Here is a 16,375-nt window from a genome sequence, read left to right as displayed (position 1 = left end):
TTTCATGATGGCAGTAGTGGAGCAACCAAAGTATAAATAAAAAGATAGATTTAACTATAGTAAGTTGTTTTATAAAGATTTATTCTGCCAAACTTAAGTACTTGGTAAGTAATTATTTACCAACATAAAGTACTTGGTAAGTAATTATTATTATATGCTTTAACTTGCTGTAACTCTGCTTTATAAATTGTATAAAATAAAGTTACTTCCCTACTTTATAAATCACCATTACTGTGGAACTGGTGGGCGGTTAGAGAATTTTATTACTAACAGAGATACAAAAGTGGGCGGTAGGTATGAAAAGGTTGACTGTTCTACAAGATACCTTTAGGAATTAACTCTTGAATAACCTAAAAGTTAAGCTTTAGATAGACTTTAAAATTTTGCTTCCTTTCTTAAAAAAAAAAATGTTTTGCTTATTTTCATTTCTATTAATTACAGTTTATTGTTTCATATTTTTTGCTCTGATTTAAACCAGGCACTAGAAGAAGCCTAATTAACCTTTACGACACTGACTTAACATTTCTGGCAGCGAGTTGGAAGTTATTAAGAGATTTCCTACTTTGTTCTTGCCCAACAAAGTGACTGGATGCTTGGATTTTCACTTTGAACAGTGGGTTGGTTACCATGTGGCCAAGGCATAAATCAGGCAGGTTTAGAAACTAATGAAAACTTTCAAGTCACTAAGGAACGAATGAATGAGTTATGACTTTATCATTGAGTGGAAACTTGAAGATCTGTAATCTGGAAACAATGACAGGCATACTTAGTTTAGTTTATACCTTGACTCTAAACATCAGTAGTTTAAAAAAAAAAAAAGTTTAATGTGTGGCTGAGACCATGTTAAACAAGCAGAAAAAACCTTGAGGGACATGGAAAGTGGGACTGGGTTTAGCAGGAGACTGGAGGGCCAGGGCCCCCTCCCCGTACACGTCTGCAGCTTCTCTGGCTCCGTTGGTTCACAGGAGCAGAGGTGATCTCAGCCTCCAGGGTCTTTGCTGGGCGGAGGCGATGCTGGGGCAGTGATGGAGCAGGTGACAGGCGGCCATTGTTTCAACAGAAAGAAATCAGACATGGCCTCTGTGAGAAGGTGGCACAGCTGTATACAGACCTGAGTGGGGCGTTTAGCCATGCTGCTGTTGCTAAGTTTCAGGACAGAGCCCATCAAGCGTATTCTCTATAAAGCAGTCAGAGATGCAGAAGAAAAAGTTACTGACATTTTCCGAATTTGACTGGATTCTCCCTGCAAAGATGGGTGTCCATGGACAGAGAGGTAGGGGAGGCTGGCGGGCCCCTTGGCAGGGCAGCGTACGTCCTCAGCTACTGGTGCCCTCCTGGGCTTCTTTTGGGCTGCAGACAGATCACTTCAAGAAAACTGTTAGAGCAGAAAATAGTTGCAGAAAGGATATCTTCCTGGGACCCGGGACCCGGGACCAGCTCAAGGATCTAAATTTACTGGATTATTGTACAAAGCAAACAGTAAGACTTAGGCTTGCTATAATGAGCATGATGAGACTGGTCCTCCAGGACACCAGGGGTCCGTTTCTCCCCCTGGGAGAGATGTGGAGACCCACATGTACGTTTTATTCCTGATAGAATAACCCAGCCCCAGCAGAGGAGTTGGTCTCTGCACCATTCAGAGCTGGGTGTATCCCCTAACACATCCCTGTATTGGGGGAGATTTGGGCTATGTTCCAAGGAAGACAAGTTGGTTCACAATGCTTTGTTTATATGAACCTGATCTCATTGGTGGGTATTTCCTCACTGTGAAATATGTAGCCATGGTTCATACCCCTGAAAACCCAGTTATCAGAAACCAAGATCAACATGGAAAGGCTGTAAGGATCGAATATTTGAAACACCTCTGTAAGGGGCACACGCCTTTAGAGAGAACAAATGTATGAAACGACTCACAGTGAATTTTTTGGGGGGGAGTATGTAGTTTAAAAAGACAGCAGTTTAACTTACGATTTAAAAAAAAAAATTTTTTTATTCATTTTTTTTAGAGAGGAGAGAGAGAGGGAGAGAGAGACAGAGAGAAAGTAGGGGGGAGGAGCTGGAAGCATCAACTCCCATATGTGCCTTGACCAGGCAAGCCCAGGGTTTCGAACCGGCGACCTCAGCATTTCCAGGTCGACGCTTTATCCACTGCGCCACCACAGGTCATGCTAACTTATGATTTTTAAATATTTTATTAACTGTTTAACTGAATAGTTCCATCAAATCTATTGGCATTTCAAACTTTTTCTAATAGTTTTATCATGGATACTTAATACATGTGCTTTAAGGAAGTCAAAATCTTTAGTAAAAAAATAAAAAAAAGTTGTTTAGGGAGATCTAGGTAATTGGTGTATTCTAAACAACACAATTTCCAGATGCTAATTTTAAGAATGTACATAGCTTTGGGGAAGTAATTTTGGGATATTCAAATCTTGGACTAGTTCTGGAAGGATTTGAAAAGCCCACAAGATATTTGGAAACCACAGTTATTACTGACTTATCTGGGTAGTTTTTGTGTGTGTGAGTGAAGATGAGAGAGTATGGAATAAACTGACTTTTAAAGCTTTGGATAAAAGAGAACACCATTGTTGTGGTGTGATGGTACCAGTAATGATGGAGCTGTGTTGTAGAAAAATATGTCCATTGACATTTTAACTGGAAGAACTGTCTGTAGGAAATCGAGAATCTGTGGCCATGATTTAATAATTATACTTTATTAAAAATAATATAGTAATACTAAAGATTGCTCATGTAGCTTCATCTAATTACTAAATGTTACATGTTTATCCATCTGATAAATATGTGTCTAGTTCCACAAGGTTCCATCTGTGTGAATGTTCAAAACAAAGTGTTTAAAAGGTTTTATAAGTCTTGATGTTTGTCACCGAGTTGACTGGTATTATGGCATGGTGAACAACAGTTCTTAATGCGGGTGTCTTATATCAGGTTCCTACGAGCAGAGTCTGAGACGAGTCTTATGCACATGATTTATTGAAAGAGAGCTTCTAGCAGAAACTTCTAAGTGAGAGGGGCAGAGAAAGGAGCTGGGCAGAGGTGGGAGTGCAGAAGTCTAGCCGCAGCCTGATTCTGTAGGCAGTGGGGAGTCCTGGAAGGTGAATTACGTTATAGAACTTGTCTTGCCAGAGAAAATGAGGCTGCAGACTGATGGGGAGGAGGGAAGCGGTCTTGTAGGCATCTCTGGGGAGACAGCTCCTTGTCAACCATGGATAGATCTCCAGAGCAGAAGATAGGGGGGAGCCTATAGCTGCAGGAACCAGGGAATAAGTGAACAGTTTTGCAAAGCGAGTCTGGGCATCTGATATACCAGAGTGCGCCATTATGAACTGGGAACCTAAATGTGTTTTTGAGTTATTTCTTTGTAACAGCTATTGAGTATCAGTCACAGTGATTGGACAATTAGCTGAGGCTCATGGAGAGAGAGTCCATAGGAGAGCAACAAAGTGATTGAGGTTTTCTTTTAATGGGTCTCATGGGGTGAAATTGGAAAGGATTTATCTCAGAGAAGTAACAGAAAAGAGTTTAATTACTTTCCTCAAGTATATGAGGGGTTATTAAATAGTACATCTTCAGCATATACTGAAGAGTGTTTTATTTTGTTTAAATCTCAGCTGAGGACAGACTAAAAGGAAATGAATTAAAATGGCAGCTGGAGGGAATTTAGAGGAGATATAATATAAATGTCTTTTACAATAAGAACTCTTAGAAATGGGAACATTTTAGAATATCTCTTATTAAATAAACATCAGTCAACTAAAGATGGCCATCCTCTCTAAGAATCACGTCATAGACTAGAAGTATAAGAAAACTATCAGATTAGGAAAAAGAGTATGTAAGGGAATATTTCCTCTTCAGACAGACATACTTTAAAATGTCATTATTTTAAAAATTCTGAAATTAAACTAAACTAAAAATTTGCTTTAAAGTGTATAAATTCTCAAGTGAAATGATTATTTGCCTTTCCTTCATGAAATGATATTTAATTCAAAACTTCTTCAGGAGCAGGGTAGAATATAAAAATACAGTTACGTAAATAAAACCTGGTGGTGTTTCTTTTCCTGTAAAGAGATTGTGTTTTGTAGCAGGATCTCTAATAAAACATATGTGTTTTGAAATTAGGATAACTAAAAAAAATAAGTGGCAAATTTAGATAGAGCACAGATTTGAATCTATATCCGAAGAAATGCAGGTACTCCTGGGCCCCAAAGTAAGTGATAGGAAGGGACAGATAGCAGAAGAAAAATATTGATTCTGTTTATGACAGACTAGTTAGGAATTTTTCTTATTTTCAAAGATGAATCTCATTTAGTGGCTCCTAAGAGTTGGTGCCGAGGTTGAGTATAAAAGTCGAGCATAGAGCCGGAGAAACAAGTGTAACCCCATTCAGCTGGAAGCTGTTCTGATAATGCAGTGAGAATGTAGCACTGCCTGAACCAGTATATCTGGAAGGAAAGAGCATTCTCATACATAACTAAAGTGTACCACAAAGATTAGAACAATACTAATGCCCTAATGTACTAGAAAGATTAAAGTGAGATTAGTGCCCCTATTGTCAAAAGTGCAAATGCCAGGAGTCCGTGTGAACTTTGAGCTCTCATCTGTCTCAGCCCACAGGGTGATAGTAACGCTGTCATAGTAAATGTCTTGCATAGGTGCAGCATGCTGAGCTTTGCTGTGTTATCTTAATTCTGATAACAGTCCTGTGAGATGGACTTCCTGTCATCCCTACTCTCCTGATGGAGGGACTGAGGGCAGAGGGGTTAAGTAATCTATCCAAAGGCTCTCAGTGGGTGTTCGGTTCTGCAGCTAAGCTCAGACCCATCTTCAGTAATGTCTGTCCCCCCGTCCATGTCCTCTCACAGGTGTACACAGAAAAGAATTTCATAGTAGAAGTAATGCTTGTAAACCAAACGTTGTTAGAAGGCCATTGTCAGTTTGGTGGCTTTGCCATGTGCTCATAGCCCCAGTAGTTGAGGGCAGTGCTGCCACCATCTCCTGGGCTGTCAGGTCAGATCATTTCCATTTTTTGGTGGCTTGATTCATGCAACATGCTTTTTTTTTTTTTTTTTTAAGAGAGACAGACAGGAAGGGAATAGAGATGAGAAGCATCAACTCATAATGCAGCACCTTAGTTATTCATTGATTGTTTCTCATATGTGCCTTTACTGGGGGACTCCAGCTGAGCCAATAACCCCTTGCCCAAGTCAGCAACCTTAGGCTTCAAGCCGGCAACCTTTGGCTCAATCCAGCGACCATGGGGTCATGTCTGGGATCCCATGCTCAAGCTGGTGACCCTGCACTTAAACTGGATGAGCTCCCACTCAAGTCAGATGAGCTCGCACTCCAGCAGGCAACCTTGGGGTTTTGAGCCTGGGTCCTCAGCATCCCAGGTTGACACTCGTATCCACTACGCTACTGCCTGGTCAGGAGCATGATTTGATCAGTGGAGCATGGAGCATGGTTTGATCAATGTCTTAAATTGATGTATAAAAACTGCTTTATATTAGAATTTTAATGCAGTGACTTTCTTATGTTATAGAGCAGAGTTAAATTTCTGTGTGGTTTATGCAAACACACTTGGAACTTCTCGCATTAGCCATCCGGAAAGGTCCTTTATTTAATTCTGCTACGTGAAATTTGCTGATTTTCTCTGATATTTCATTTGTCTTTTTATATTCTTTCAAAAAAGTAGAAACCTAGATTCTAAACCCCAACTTTAAATGTCTGCACATATTCTAGATAGCCTGTTCCTTTCCTCTCATGCACAAGGGCGCCCAGTCAACTCCATGCTATTTATTAGGTGAGGGCACCAGACTGGTAACTTGAAGCAGTCTAGAACAGCAAAATCAAGTGATTTTTAAAAACAAATTTCAGGCTTCCATTTCTGTTTTGCTCAAATGTTCATAGTCTACCGCATTGTGTCTTCTACAAAAAGAGGTAATTCAGATGGCAATCTGCAGACAGTTTCTATTTTAGGACTTAATTGAGCTGTGAAAGATGAGTTTTGATGTCGGAGGGGAGAAATCAAAGTTCTAGTTGGAATACAGAATACAATACAAAAGGTCGATTGTGTCTGTTGGTTTAATTTCGATGAAAACCCACTGGGCAGGGTGTGGGTCTCTCTTTTGGTTTAGAGAACCTTGTCTTTGGCCAGCACTGTGTCACCAACAGTAAGATGTAGAAGGTGCCAGAGTGTTCTCTGTGCTGCTTGGTAGACAGCGTTGGCCATTATTTCCATTTCACTCTTCTATTTCTTCTCGTGACAGCTCAAGGAATACGAGGCCCAGCACCGGCAGTCAGCGGCCTTGGACCCTGCCGACTGGCCAGATGGTTCTTATCCCTCATTCGATGGCTCGTCGAACTGCAATGTAAGTGTGCTTTCTCTTTGAGCATCTAGACCGCCTCTGCTAACCAGGGACGGCTGCTCAGTTTCAGCCTCGCGATTTCTCCTAGCTGATCTCCACTCCCACCACGATCTGAAGAGGAGCGAGACTTCTGACATGTTAACTCAGTTTTCTTTCCCCAGTGGAAACTCAGCTAGTCAGAGTAGGGCTATTCATGTTGTTTTACCTTTTTGGGGGAGTCTCCGCACTGTTTTCCACAGTGACTAGACCATTATCCGGGATTTCCATTTATTCCACGGGTTTATGTGTCTGTCCTTTTGCTGGTGGCCTGCTGTTTAGATTAATATAGATTTGTGGGAAGATTTTAAATTGGAAATTGTGAGCCCTCCATCTTAGCTCTTCTTTTTTAGATTGGTTTGGCTATTAAGGTCACTGGCGATGTGAATTCTAGGATGAGTTTTTCTATTTCTGCAAAAAAAATGAGTGGATTTTCATGGGGATTGTATTAGATCTATAGATTGATTTGGGCAGTATTGTCATCTTAACAATATGAAGTTTTCCAATCCATGAACACAGGCTGCCTTTCAATTTATTTATGTCTTGAACTTTTTTTTTAAGCAAGAGAGAGACAGACAGAGAGGGGTAGACAGACCAGAAGTGAGAGAGATGAGAAGCATCAATTCTTTTTTTTTTTTGTATTTTTTTCTGAAGTTGGAAACGGGGAGGCAGTCAGACAGACTCCTGCATGAGCCCGACCAGGATCCACCCGGCACACCCACCAGGGGGCGATGCTCTGCCCATCTAGGATGTCGCTCTATTGCTACCAGAGCCATTCTAGTGCCTGAGGCAGAGGCCACAGAGCCATCCTCAGCACCCAGGCCAACTTTGCTCCAATGGAGCCTTGGCTGTGGGAGGGGAAGAGAGAGACAGAGAGGAAGGAGAGGGGGAGGGGTGGAGAAGCAGATAGGCGCTTCTCCTGTGTGCCCTGGCCGGAAATCGAACCCAGGACTCCTGCACGCCCGGCTGACGCTGTACCACTGAGCCAACCGGCCAGGGCAAGAAGCATCAATTCTTCATTGCAGCACTTTAGTTGTTCATTGATTGCTTTCTCATATGTGCCTTGACCAGGGGGCTCCAGCCAAGTTAGTGATTCCTTGCTCAAGCCGGCGACCTTGGACTCAAGCCAGTGACCTTAGGCTTCAAGCCAGCACCCTTTGAGCTCAAGCCACCAACCCCACACTCAAGCTGGTAACCTTGGGGTTTTGAACCTGGGTCCTCAGTGTCCCAGGCTGATGCTCTGTCCAGTGCGCCATTACCTGGTCAGGCTATTTATGAATTCTTTAATTTTTTTTTAGCAATGCTTTGTGTTTTTCAATGTGGGTCTTACCTCCTTGGTTAAGTTCATTCCTAAGTGTTTTATTCTTTGATGTTATTATAAATGAAAATTTTTATTTCCTTTTTGAATTGTTCATTGCTACTATGTAAAAATGGAACTGATTCTTGCATGTTGATTTTTGAATTCTGCCACTTTGCTAAATTTATTATCTTAAACAATTTTGCCTCTGTGTGTATAGGTTTGTGCGTAATCTTTAGGGATTGCTACAGATAAGGCCATGTCACCTAGCCCTGGCCAGATAGCTCAGTTGGTTAGAGCATTATCCCAAAGCACAGAGGGTGCCGGTTCAATCCCCAGTCAGGGCACATACAGGAGCAGATCGATGTTCCTCTCTCTTTCTCTCTCTCTCTTGCTCTTCCTTCTTTCTTCTCTCTCTAAAATCAGTAAATAAAAATATTTTTAAAAAGATCATGTCATCTATGAACACAGATCATTTTACTTTTTATTTTCCATTTTGGATGTCCTTTTTAATTGTTCATGCTATTTTAATGTAACAAAAACAGTGCTTCTTAAACTAGGAGTTCCACAGTGATTTTAGGAATTAAAATTCCGGAGTTTCAAACATACATTTCCTGGTGCCATCATCACACTGCGAAGTCTTCCGTTATGGAGCTGTTTTGTTTGTGAGGTCATAGGTTGCTTAAAGTCTGGTAGCAACTCTACCTTCATGTCTTCAGCCTTTTGTCTTCTCCTGTCTGTGCTCCATACAGACAGTCGTATTTCTAAACACACCTCTTTTCTTGCAATCCTGTGTTCTAAAAAAGCCTCATTGTTTTCCAGTTCTATCAAATATGATACATTCCAAAGTTTTTGGCACATTCAAGGCTGGATGCGATCTTGCTTTAGTCAATTTCTCCACTCTCATCTCTCACCTCCTCCCTCAATGGCCTCCCCTCCAGCCACGTTGGACCCTGCATGCCGTACTGAATGCAGCTCACGTTTTCACACACTCTGCTTTCATTCATGCAATTTCCTCTGCCTGAAATGTATTCCTTCAATTCTTTCCCGGTGAAAATCTATGTGTCCTGCAAGGAGAAGCCCAGCTGCCACCTCCTCTGTGAAACTGTCTTCAACCTCCTCGTGTATAGTTGATTGCTTCTATTCTGTGCTTTAGCAAAATCGGCTTTATCCATGAAGCCTAAAGTTACTCTGGTGTACTAGAATTAATTCCACTCCTTGGCAATTGCGAGCTCCTTGAGCAAGGAAGGCACGCTGTATTCCTGTGTCCAGTGAGTGCCTAGCATAGTGTTTGAAAAGTGCTCAGTGAACCACGTTGTGCTTGAATGTTCATCCTTCCCGACTGCTGTAGAGCGTGTTTTATATTTTGCAACTAGAGGATCAATCTTTGCCTTTCTCTGCATCTAAGCAACAAATGATAACTCATCAGAAGTAAATATAACCTTCCTACTACCTTCTTTTCTGTGATTTCTGGAATCAAGCACCAGAGTTCCACTGTAGCTAAGGAAAAAAAAACCCAACCCCAAAGATAATTAATTTAGAAGCGTTACCTGGTTTGCTCTTGTGTGAAAGAGACTGAGACGTTGCCATTTGTAATAATAAATGTGTTATACGCTAGCCAGCACTGTGTCCTGGGATTATGAGGTAATAAAAAAAACAAAAAACCATGTCTGTGGTTTTTAGTGTGCCTTTTGGGGTCTCCTATCCTCAAGTCCTGAAGCCTGACGTCATGTAAATGTAGGTCATGGACCTGAGGAGTCATGACTGATGTGAGTCACACCCGACGTGGGGAAGGACACAGAGGCCTGGTTGTCCACAGTGGGTCCTTCAGTGTCAGTCTCCCTGTGCACTGTCCTGATTACCAACGTCTGAGTCAAGGGAGGGGTGATAAGACTGTCCATTCCGAGAACCAGGGCTGTCGTAAAACCCCACATGCTCATGGCAGGGAGAGCGGCTTGTCCCGTGTAGGAAAAAGTTACTATAACTTAAGTACTCTAGGCATTTTGGGTGAACTCGCTGAGGCAGCACTAGTAAGCCTACTTTCTTGGACTCCTTTCAGAGGGCGAATGAGAACCATCGCCTCAGTGTACACTGTCAGAATAAAAAGGATTCTTCTTTTCTTTTTCTTTTTTTCTTTTTTGAAGCTGGAAACGGGGAGAGACAGTCAGACAGACTCCCGCATGCGCCCGACCGGGATCCACCCAGCACGCCCACCAGGGGCGATGCTCTGCCTACCAGGGAGCAATGCTCTGCCCCTCCGGGGCGTCGCTCTGCCGCGACCAGAGCCACTCTAGCGCCTGGGGCAGAGGCCAAGGAGCCATCCCCGGCGCCCGGGCCATCTTTGCTCCAATGGAGCCTTGGCTGTGGGAGGGGAAGAGAGAGACAGAGAGGAAGGAGGGGGTGGGGGTGGAGAAGCAAATGGGCGCTTCTCCTATGTGCCCTGGCCGGGAATCGAACCCGGGTTCCCTGCACGCCAGGCCGACGCTCTACCGCTGAGCCAACCGGCCAGGGCCAAAAGGACTCTTCTTAAAGGGTGGGCATTTTCATTCCTCGGGCAGGCCTTTGTTCATTTAGGGGACATCTATGAAGTGCTTGCTGTGTACCAGGCATCGCGCTGGACATTCAGGGTCCAAAGGTGCCATGAAGGAGCACGGGACCGGCCTGCCCCAAGGTGGCATGCCTCCCTCCACTGCGGCGTGGAGGTTAAAATCGCCCCCATCCAGACTCAGGATGCCACATACACACTTACGCCGTGAGCTTTCTGGCAAACTCTTTCTTCATAGATGACGGCTCAAAAATAAAGTCAGCCTGCCAGGGACACCATATTGTCCCTCCTACTCAGCACACTGTTCCAGAAGCTCCAAAGAATGATTTCTCTTTCTGCTGAGGGACATAGGTAAAGAAAGACAGGCTATTCAGCAGTGGAGAGAGTTTATGAAGCCCTATTATTTTACCCTGCGCATTTTGCTAGTTGACTTTCTGCGAACACCTGGGGCCCCTCCCATCGCGCTGTTCTTTCCTACCGCCGGTCGCCACCGGCACTGAAGTTTGCGAGACCTTGATTGTAACCCCGATGTACGTGACACTCACCCCTCTTACTCTGACTTTAGCCTGCCCTGTGTTTTTATGGAGGCTCAGCAAGAAACTCCATCCAAAATTTTCCTTCTCAATTATTCCAGATTTGCCTGATAGCAGCGTAATTAATTGCAGATAATTCCCCCTGTGTCCCACTGTGGCCGCCCTGATTAGGCGCTTTGATTATCTTTTGTGCGAGAGCCAGGGTTTTTCAGTTTTCTGTCGATTCTTTTCTGTCCTGAGATGTAAATAGCTCACTGGCCGTAGTCGGGAATGCCCAGGCCATGAGTGTTTCAGGGATCATAAGGCCTTTGTCGCCAGACCTCAATGCCTATATTGATGTCTGTCATGCTTTAGGATTTCATTTGCATTGATTTATTTCCTAGGCCTCACCACCCCCATCACTGGCATTAGATAATTGCGTGTTGCTTCCCAGTAAATCCATATTCACATTCCAGGTTTCCAAGAGTGTAAAGTACTAAAGATAGTTACCAAGGAGAGCGAAAAATAGCTTTCTCTTTGCCAGAAAAGAATCTGTTCTCTGCTGCTTTCATTAATAATAAACTTCTGTTGTGAGTGTTCAAGTTGTGAAGACTAGTTTCTGGTTGAGTACTTAAACTGGATTCCTTGTTACATATTGGAGTGTTTCTTTAAATATGGTTTTCAATTTATTTTGGTAAATTTTGTTTTCACTGGCCTCCTGCAGGGGAAAGGTTATAAGAGTTCTCCTGTTAAGCTTGCAACTTTGTGTCCTGAGGTTCCGTTTACCTTCTGGTTAAGAAAATGCTTAAAGAAATTATGTTTTCCATTTTGGGGGTTTATGCTTTTTTTCCCCCCCCTCAAGGCATAAATTTTAGTAAATCATAGTTTTTATGTTTCTACAAAATTGGCACTTAGGAGTTGGGTGACCTGCACCTGGTGCTTAAATAGTACTGCAAATACTTGCAGTGGGGAAGCCTCTTTTCTGAAAGTGGCAAATTGTATATTATTTGATTATGATGCTATTTAAATTATTTTTTTAAATATATACTGTAGCCTGACCAGGTGGTGGCACAGTGGATAGAGTGTCGGACTGGGACACAGAGGACCCAGGTTTGAAGCTGGCTTGAGCGCAAGCTCATCCAGCTTGAGCGCAGGGTTGCTGGTTTGAGCGTGAGATCATAGACATAACCCCATGGTTGCTGGCTTGAGCCCAAAGGTCGCTGACTTGAAGCCCAAGGTCACTGGCTTGAGCACAAGGTCGGTGGCTTGAGCAAGGAGTCACTCGCTCTGCTGCAGCCCCTCAGTCAAGGCATATATGAGAAAGCAATAAATGAACAACTAAGGAGCTGCAACAAAGAATTGATGCTTCTCATCTCTCTCCGTTCCTGTCTGTCTGTCCCTGTCTGTCCCCCTCTGTGTGTGTGTGTGTGTGTGTGTGTGTGTGTGTGTGTACTGTATAAAGAAAAATTAGGAAACAAAAAGGCCAGTGAAGCACTGAAACTGTTAAAGGCAAACATCTTATTCTGGTCTCATTCAGTTGTTTCACATCGTCCAGAATATGTTCCAGAAAAAGTTGGAATGCTGTTTCCGTCTCTGGAGCAGCATGCTAGGATGAAACAACTATGCTGAAATATTTTGTGACTGAGCTATTTTGTAAAGCGAGTCATCATTTCATAACTGATCGCTTTTACATTTGGGGAAATTCAGTGTTGGAAAATATTTGTGTAAAGAATGCTATAATAATGTCATAACTGTGGTGTTAGAATAATATGTTGCATCCTTGTCTGCACCTCTTTCTAGCCTTTCATTCCAACTTTAAGTACATCTTCGCCATTGACCACTTTGAGGTACAAGGAAGCCATGTGATTGACCTGTGTTGAACATTTTGGGTAACAAAGATGCAGAATACCAGATGGTCACTTCTTCCACTTTGGACAAAATACTATTTTCAGTGTTTCATTGATTGAGGACTTTAAAGGTCGTCACTAAAATATCCCCATGTTATGGGATGTTTTGGGTGGCATAACGCAAGATTGCTAAGTCTTTTTGGGAGCTTTCTAAAATTATAAACCATGAACTTGCCTCTTGCCAGCAGACAGATCTTCCTTAGGCTGACAGTCTTTTCACCTGTCTCCAAAGCAGCCATTGTCTTTAGCCAGAGATTTCAGGCTTAATGTTTTGGTAGGAACCTAGAACTTCCTGAAAGATAATATGCTAAAAGCCAGGAGAGCCATCCACAAAGTTATTTTTTGGGAGGTTCTTGTAGCGAATGGCTTAATTTCTATTATGGCCAAAGAAAAGGCTAATGGTTCAGTCACTTGATAGAGAATGTGTGAGAATAGAGCTCTGTTCCGGGGTGCCCCTTTGGGAGCAGAGTGGCATGGTCTTCTGCTTCTCTGAGGGTCATCCACATGTCCATGGGCCTCTCCTTAGCTACTTAGGTGTTTGGGGATGAACCAGATTTTGAAAAGATTGACTATTCTTTGTGTGTTTATTTTTATTGTGCTTCTTTTACCAGGGTGAACTTCTAATCAATGGCTAACATAAAATTTATCAACAGTTTTATTTTTATATTTTAAAGCAGGGGTCTCAAACTCAACTCAGCATGTGGGCCGCAGAGCAAGATCACAGCCGTTCGGCGGGCCGCACTAGGTCTACAAAAGGCAACTGTTATGCAACACTTTTCTCACTGCAGTTGAAAACAGCCCGCGGGCCGCGAGTTTGAGACCCCTGCTTTAAAGGTATTAGAAGAAAATATAAACCAAATAGCTTTCTTAGCTGAGGGCATCTGATTCTTCAGGAAGACAAATTTCAAAAGTGGTAACATATGATGATGCTACAAAATTTTCTTCTACCTTTTAGCTATTCTCAGTAATTGTAAATATATATGATTTTCCTATTTTTTTTTAATTTTATTTATTTATTTTTTACAGAGACAGAGAGTGAGTCAGAGAGAGGGATAGACAGGGACAGACAGACAGGAACGGAGAGAGATGAGAAGCATCAATCATTAGTTTTTGTTTGTTTGTTTGTTTTTTGTATTTTTCTGAAGCTGGAAATGGGGAGAAACAGTCAGACAGACTCCCGCATGCGCCCGACCGGGATCCACCCGGCACGCCCACCAGGGGCGAAGCTCTGCCCACCAGGGGGCGATGCTCTGCCCCTCTGGGGCGTTGCTCTTCTGCGACCAGAGCCACTCTAGCGCCTGGGGCAGAGGCCAAGGAGCCATCCCCAGCGCCCGGGCCATCTTTGCTCCAATGGAGCCTTGGCTGCGGGAGGGGAAGAGAGAGACAGAGAGGAAGGAGGGGAGGGTGGAGAAGCAAATGGGCGCTTCTCCTATGTGCCCTGGCTGGGAATCGAACCCGGGTCCCCCACACGCCAGGCTGACGCTCTACCGCTGAGCCAACCAGCCAGGGCCAATCATTAGTTTTTCATTGCACGTTGCAACACCTTAGTTGTTCATTGATTGCTTTCTCATATGTGCCTTGACTGTGGGCCTTCAGCAGACTGAGTAACCCCTTGCTAGAGCCAGCGACCTTGGGTTCAAGCTAGTGGGCTTTTTGCTCAAACCAGATGAGCCTCACCTCAAGCTGGAGACCTCGGGGTCTTGAACCTGTGTCCTCTGCATCCCAGTCTGATGCTCTATCCACTGCGCCACTGCTTGGTCAGGCGATTTTCCTATTTTTGTTGCTCTTGAGTGAATAGTTACTGGATGTGTATATTATGTGAGACTTCACATACACCACAGTGTTAGAGTTGGCATTGTGGGTACAGTAAAGGTATCTCTACGGAAATGGTTGACCTTTCTGCTTTTAGGCTTTTATATTATTCTGTTGTTTTAGAATTTTTATTTATTGATTTTAATGATAGAGGAAGGGAAGAAGAGAGAGAGAGAGACAAAGGAACATTGAGCTATTACTGTATGTGCCCTGAGCAGGGATCCACCCGACAACCTCAGCACTTTGGGACAGTGCTCTAACCAACTGAGCTATCTAGTCAGGGCTTATTGTGTTTTATAAGAACATGTAAGAGACGGTAAATACCAAGCATAAAAATAACTTACATTTCTGAATAAACTGTTCGCTTTTAATATATTTTTTAAACATCTCTTTTGCTAGAGGACCACCCCCCCACCCCACCCCCAGCTCTTAAGGATTTCAGCTTAAAAGGATTCTAATTGGCAAGGTCAGTTTTGATGGGGGCTAGAAGATGGTTCTGCTTGGTGAAGCTTTTGTGGTTATATTGACTGGGATTTAAACTCAGGGTCAAGAAACATGTGCTTTAGCCCCTTATTTCTTAAACAGAAGAGCTTTACTCATTTGACTGGTAATGGGACCAGGAGAAAGAGGAAAGTATGGCCCTGCAATAACTCTCCAGAGGGCATTTATACCCTCTGTCCTTGGGACAGATACGATCAATTCTTTACAGTATGCTATGCTACATACATTGTGTCTACAAAGATTTTCTAAATCTTTCTAAATGTAACTATGTTAAAAGTAGCTATTTATTGATTCTGGTCCTTTAATGCATGCTTGATGTTTTCAGGTGATTATTATTGGGAATGTGTGGGAGAAAATATTACTCTTGATTTTAATAAAAGTGATTTTGAGACTAAAATGATAGTAAAATAAGGTCATATTAAATTCTCTTAAAGAGAGTAAAAGTAATTTCGACCTATAACTTATGTTGAGAGTAAGAGGCAAAATCATTCCACTGGGGGAAAAAAAAAAAAAAAAAAAAAAATATATATATATATATATATATATATATATATATATATATATATGGTGAAATATTTTGAGAAAAATAAATTTGGTTCTAACTGGCTGAGAACTGCTGCTTAGATGATTTGTCATCTGTCCCACAATCCCTCCCACCCTCAGCCTTCAACCTGGGACAAGGGCCAGGGTAAGAGGCGTGTGTTTGCTATGAGTCCTTAAGATCATCACAGTTAAACAAAGTTTGACAAGAAGGAGGCTCTGGCTTCAGGAAAGCCAAGCATTTACTCAGTGTGGGTTGGCGAGGGGGCTGGTTAAGCTCACAGACTTGAGTCAGATGTTGAGCTCAGATCTCTGCCCTCTGCCATCTACAGTGTGTCCGTAAAGTCATGGTGCACTTTTGACCGGTCACAGGAAAGCAACAGAAGACGATCGAAATGTGAAATCTGCACCAAATAAAAGGAAAACTCTCCCAGTTTCATACCTATTCAGTGCAGTTCGATGTGGGCTCACGCACAGATTTTTTAGGGCTCCTTAGGTAGCTATCCCGTATAGCCTCTACAGACTCGTCACTGACTGATGGCCTACCAGAACGGGGTTTCTCTACCAAACTGCCGGTTTCCTTCAACTGCTTATCCCACTGAGTAATGTTATTCCTATGTGGTGGCGCTTCGTTATAAACGCGCCGATATTCACGTTGCACTTTGGTCACGGATTCTAATTTAGCGAGCCACAGAACACACTGAACTTTCCTCTGTACCGTCCACATCTCGACTGGCATGGCCGTGGTCTGCTCCGCTGTATACACGGTGTTACGTCATCATCTGGGCATGCACACATGCTGCCACATCATCCTACAGAAACTGGGAGGGTTTTCCTTTTAT

The 16,375-nt window shown here is 42.9% G+C and overlaps 1 protein-coding gene across 3 annotated transcripts in view; it reads left to right on the top strand.

The window, feature by feature from the left end:
* The window catches only part of SASH1 (SAM and SH3 domain containing 1), a 329,462-nt gene that overhangs the window by 258,441 nt on the left and 54,646 nt on the right, over window positions 1–16,375 (top strand). For all 3 annotated transcript variants that reach the window (XM_066373038.1, XM_066373036.1, XM_066373037.1), the window contains exon 8: window positions 6,285–6,386. In XM_066373038.1, the coding sequence (XP_066229135.1) occupies window positions 6,285–6,386 (102 nt within the window). The remainder of the gene's footprint in view (window positions 1–6,284; window positions 6,387–16,375) is intronic.

The sequence above is a fragment of the Saccopteryx leptura genome, chromosome 3, assembly GCF_036850995.1.
Source record: "Saccopteryx leptura isolate mSacLep1 chromosome 3, mSacLep1_pri_phased_curated, whole genome shotgun sequence".
NCBI classification, from domain to species: domain Eukaryota; kingdom Metazoa; phylum Chordata; class Mammalia; order Chiroptera; family Emballonuridae; genus Saccopteryx; species Saccopteryx leptura.
This window is presented reverse-complemented; position numbering and strand designations above follow the sequence as displayed.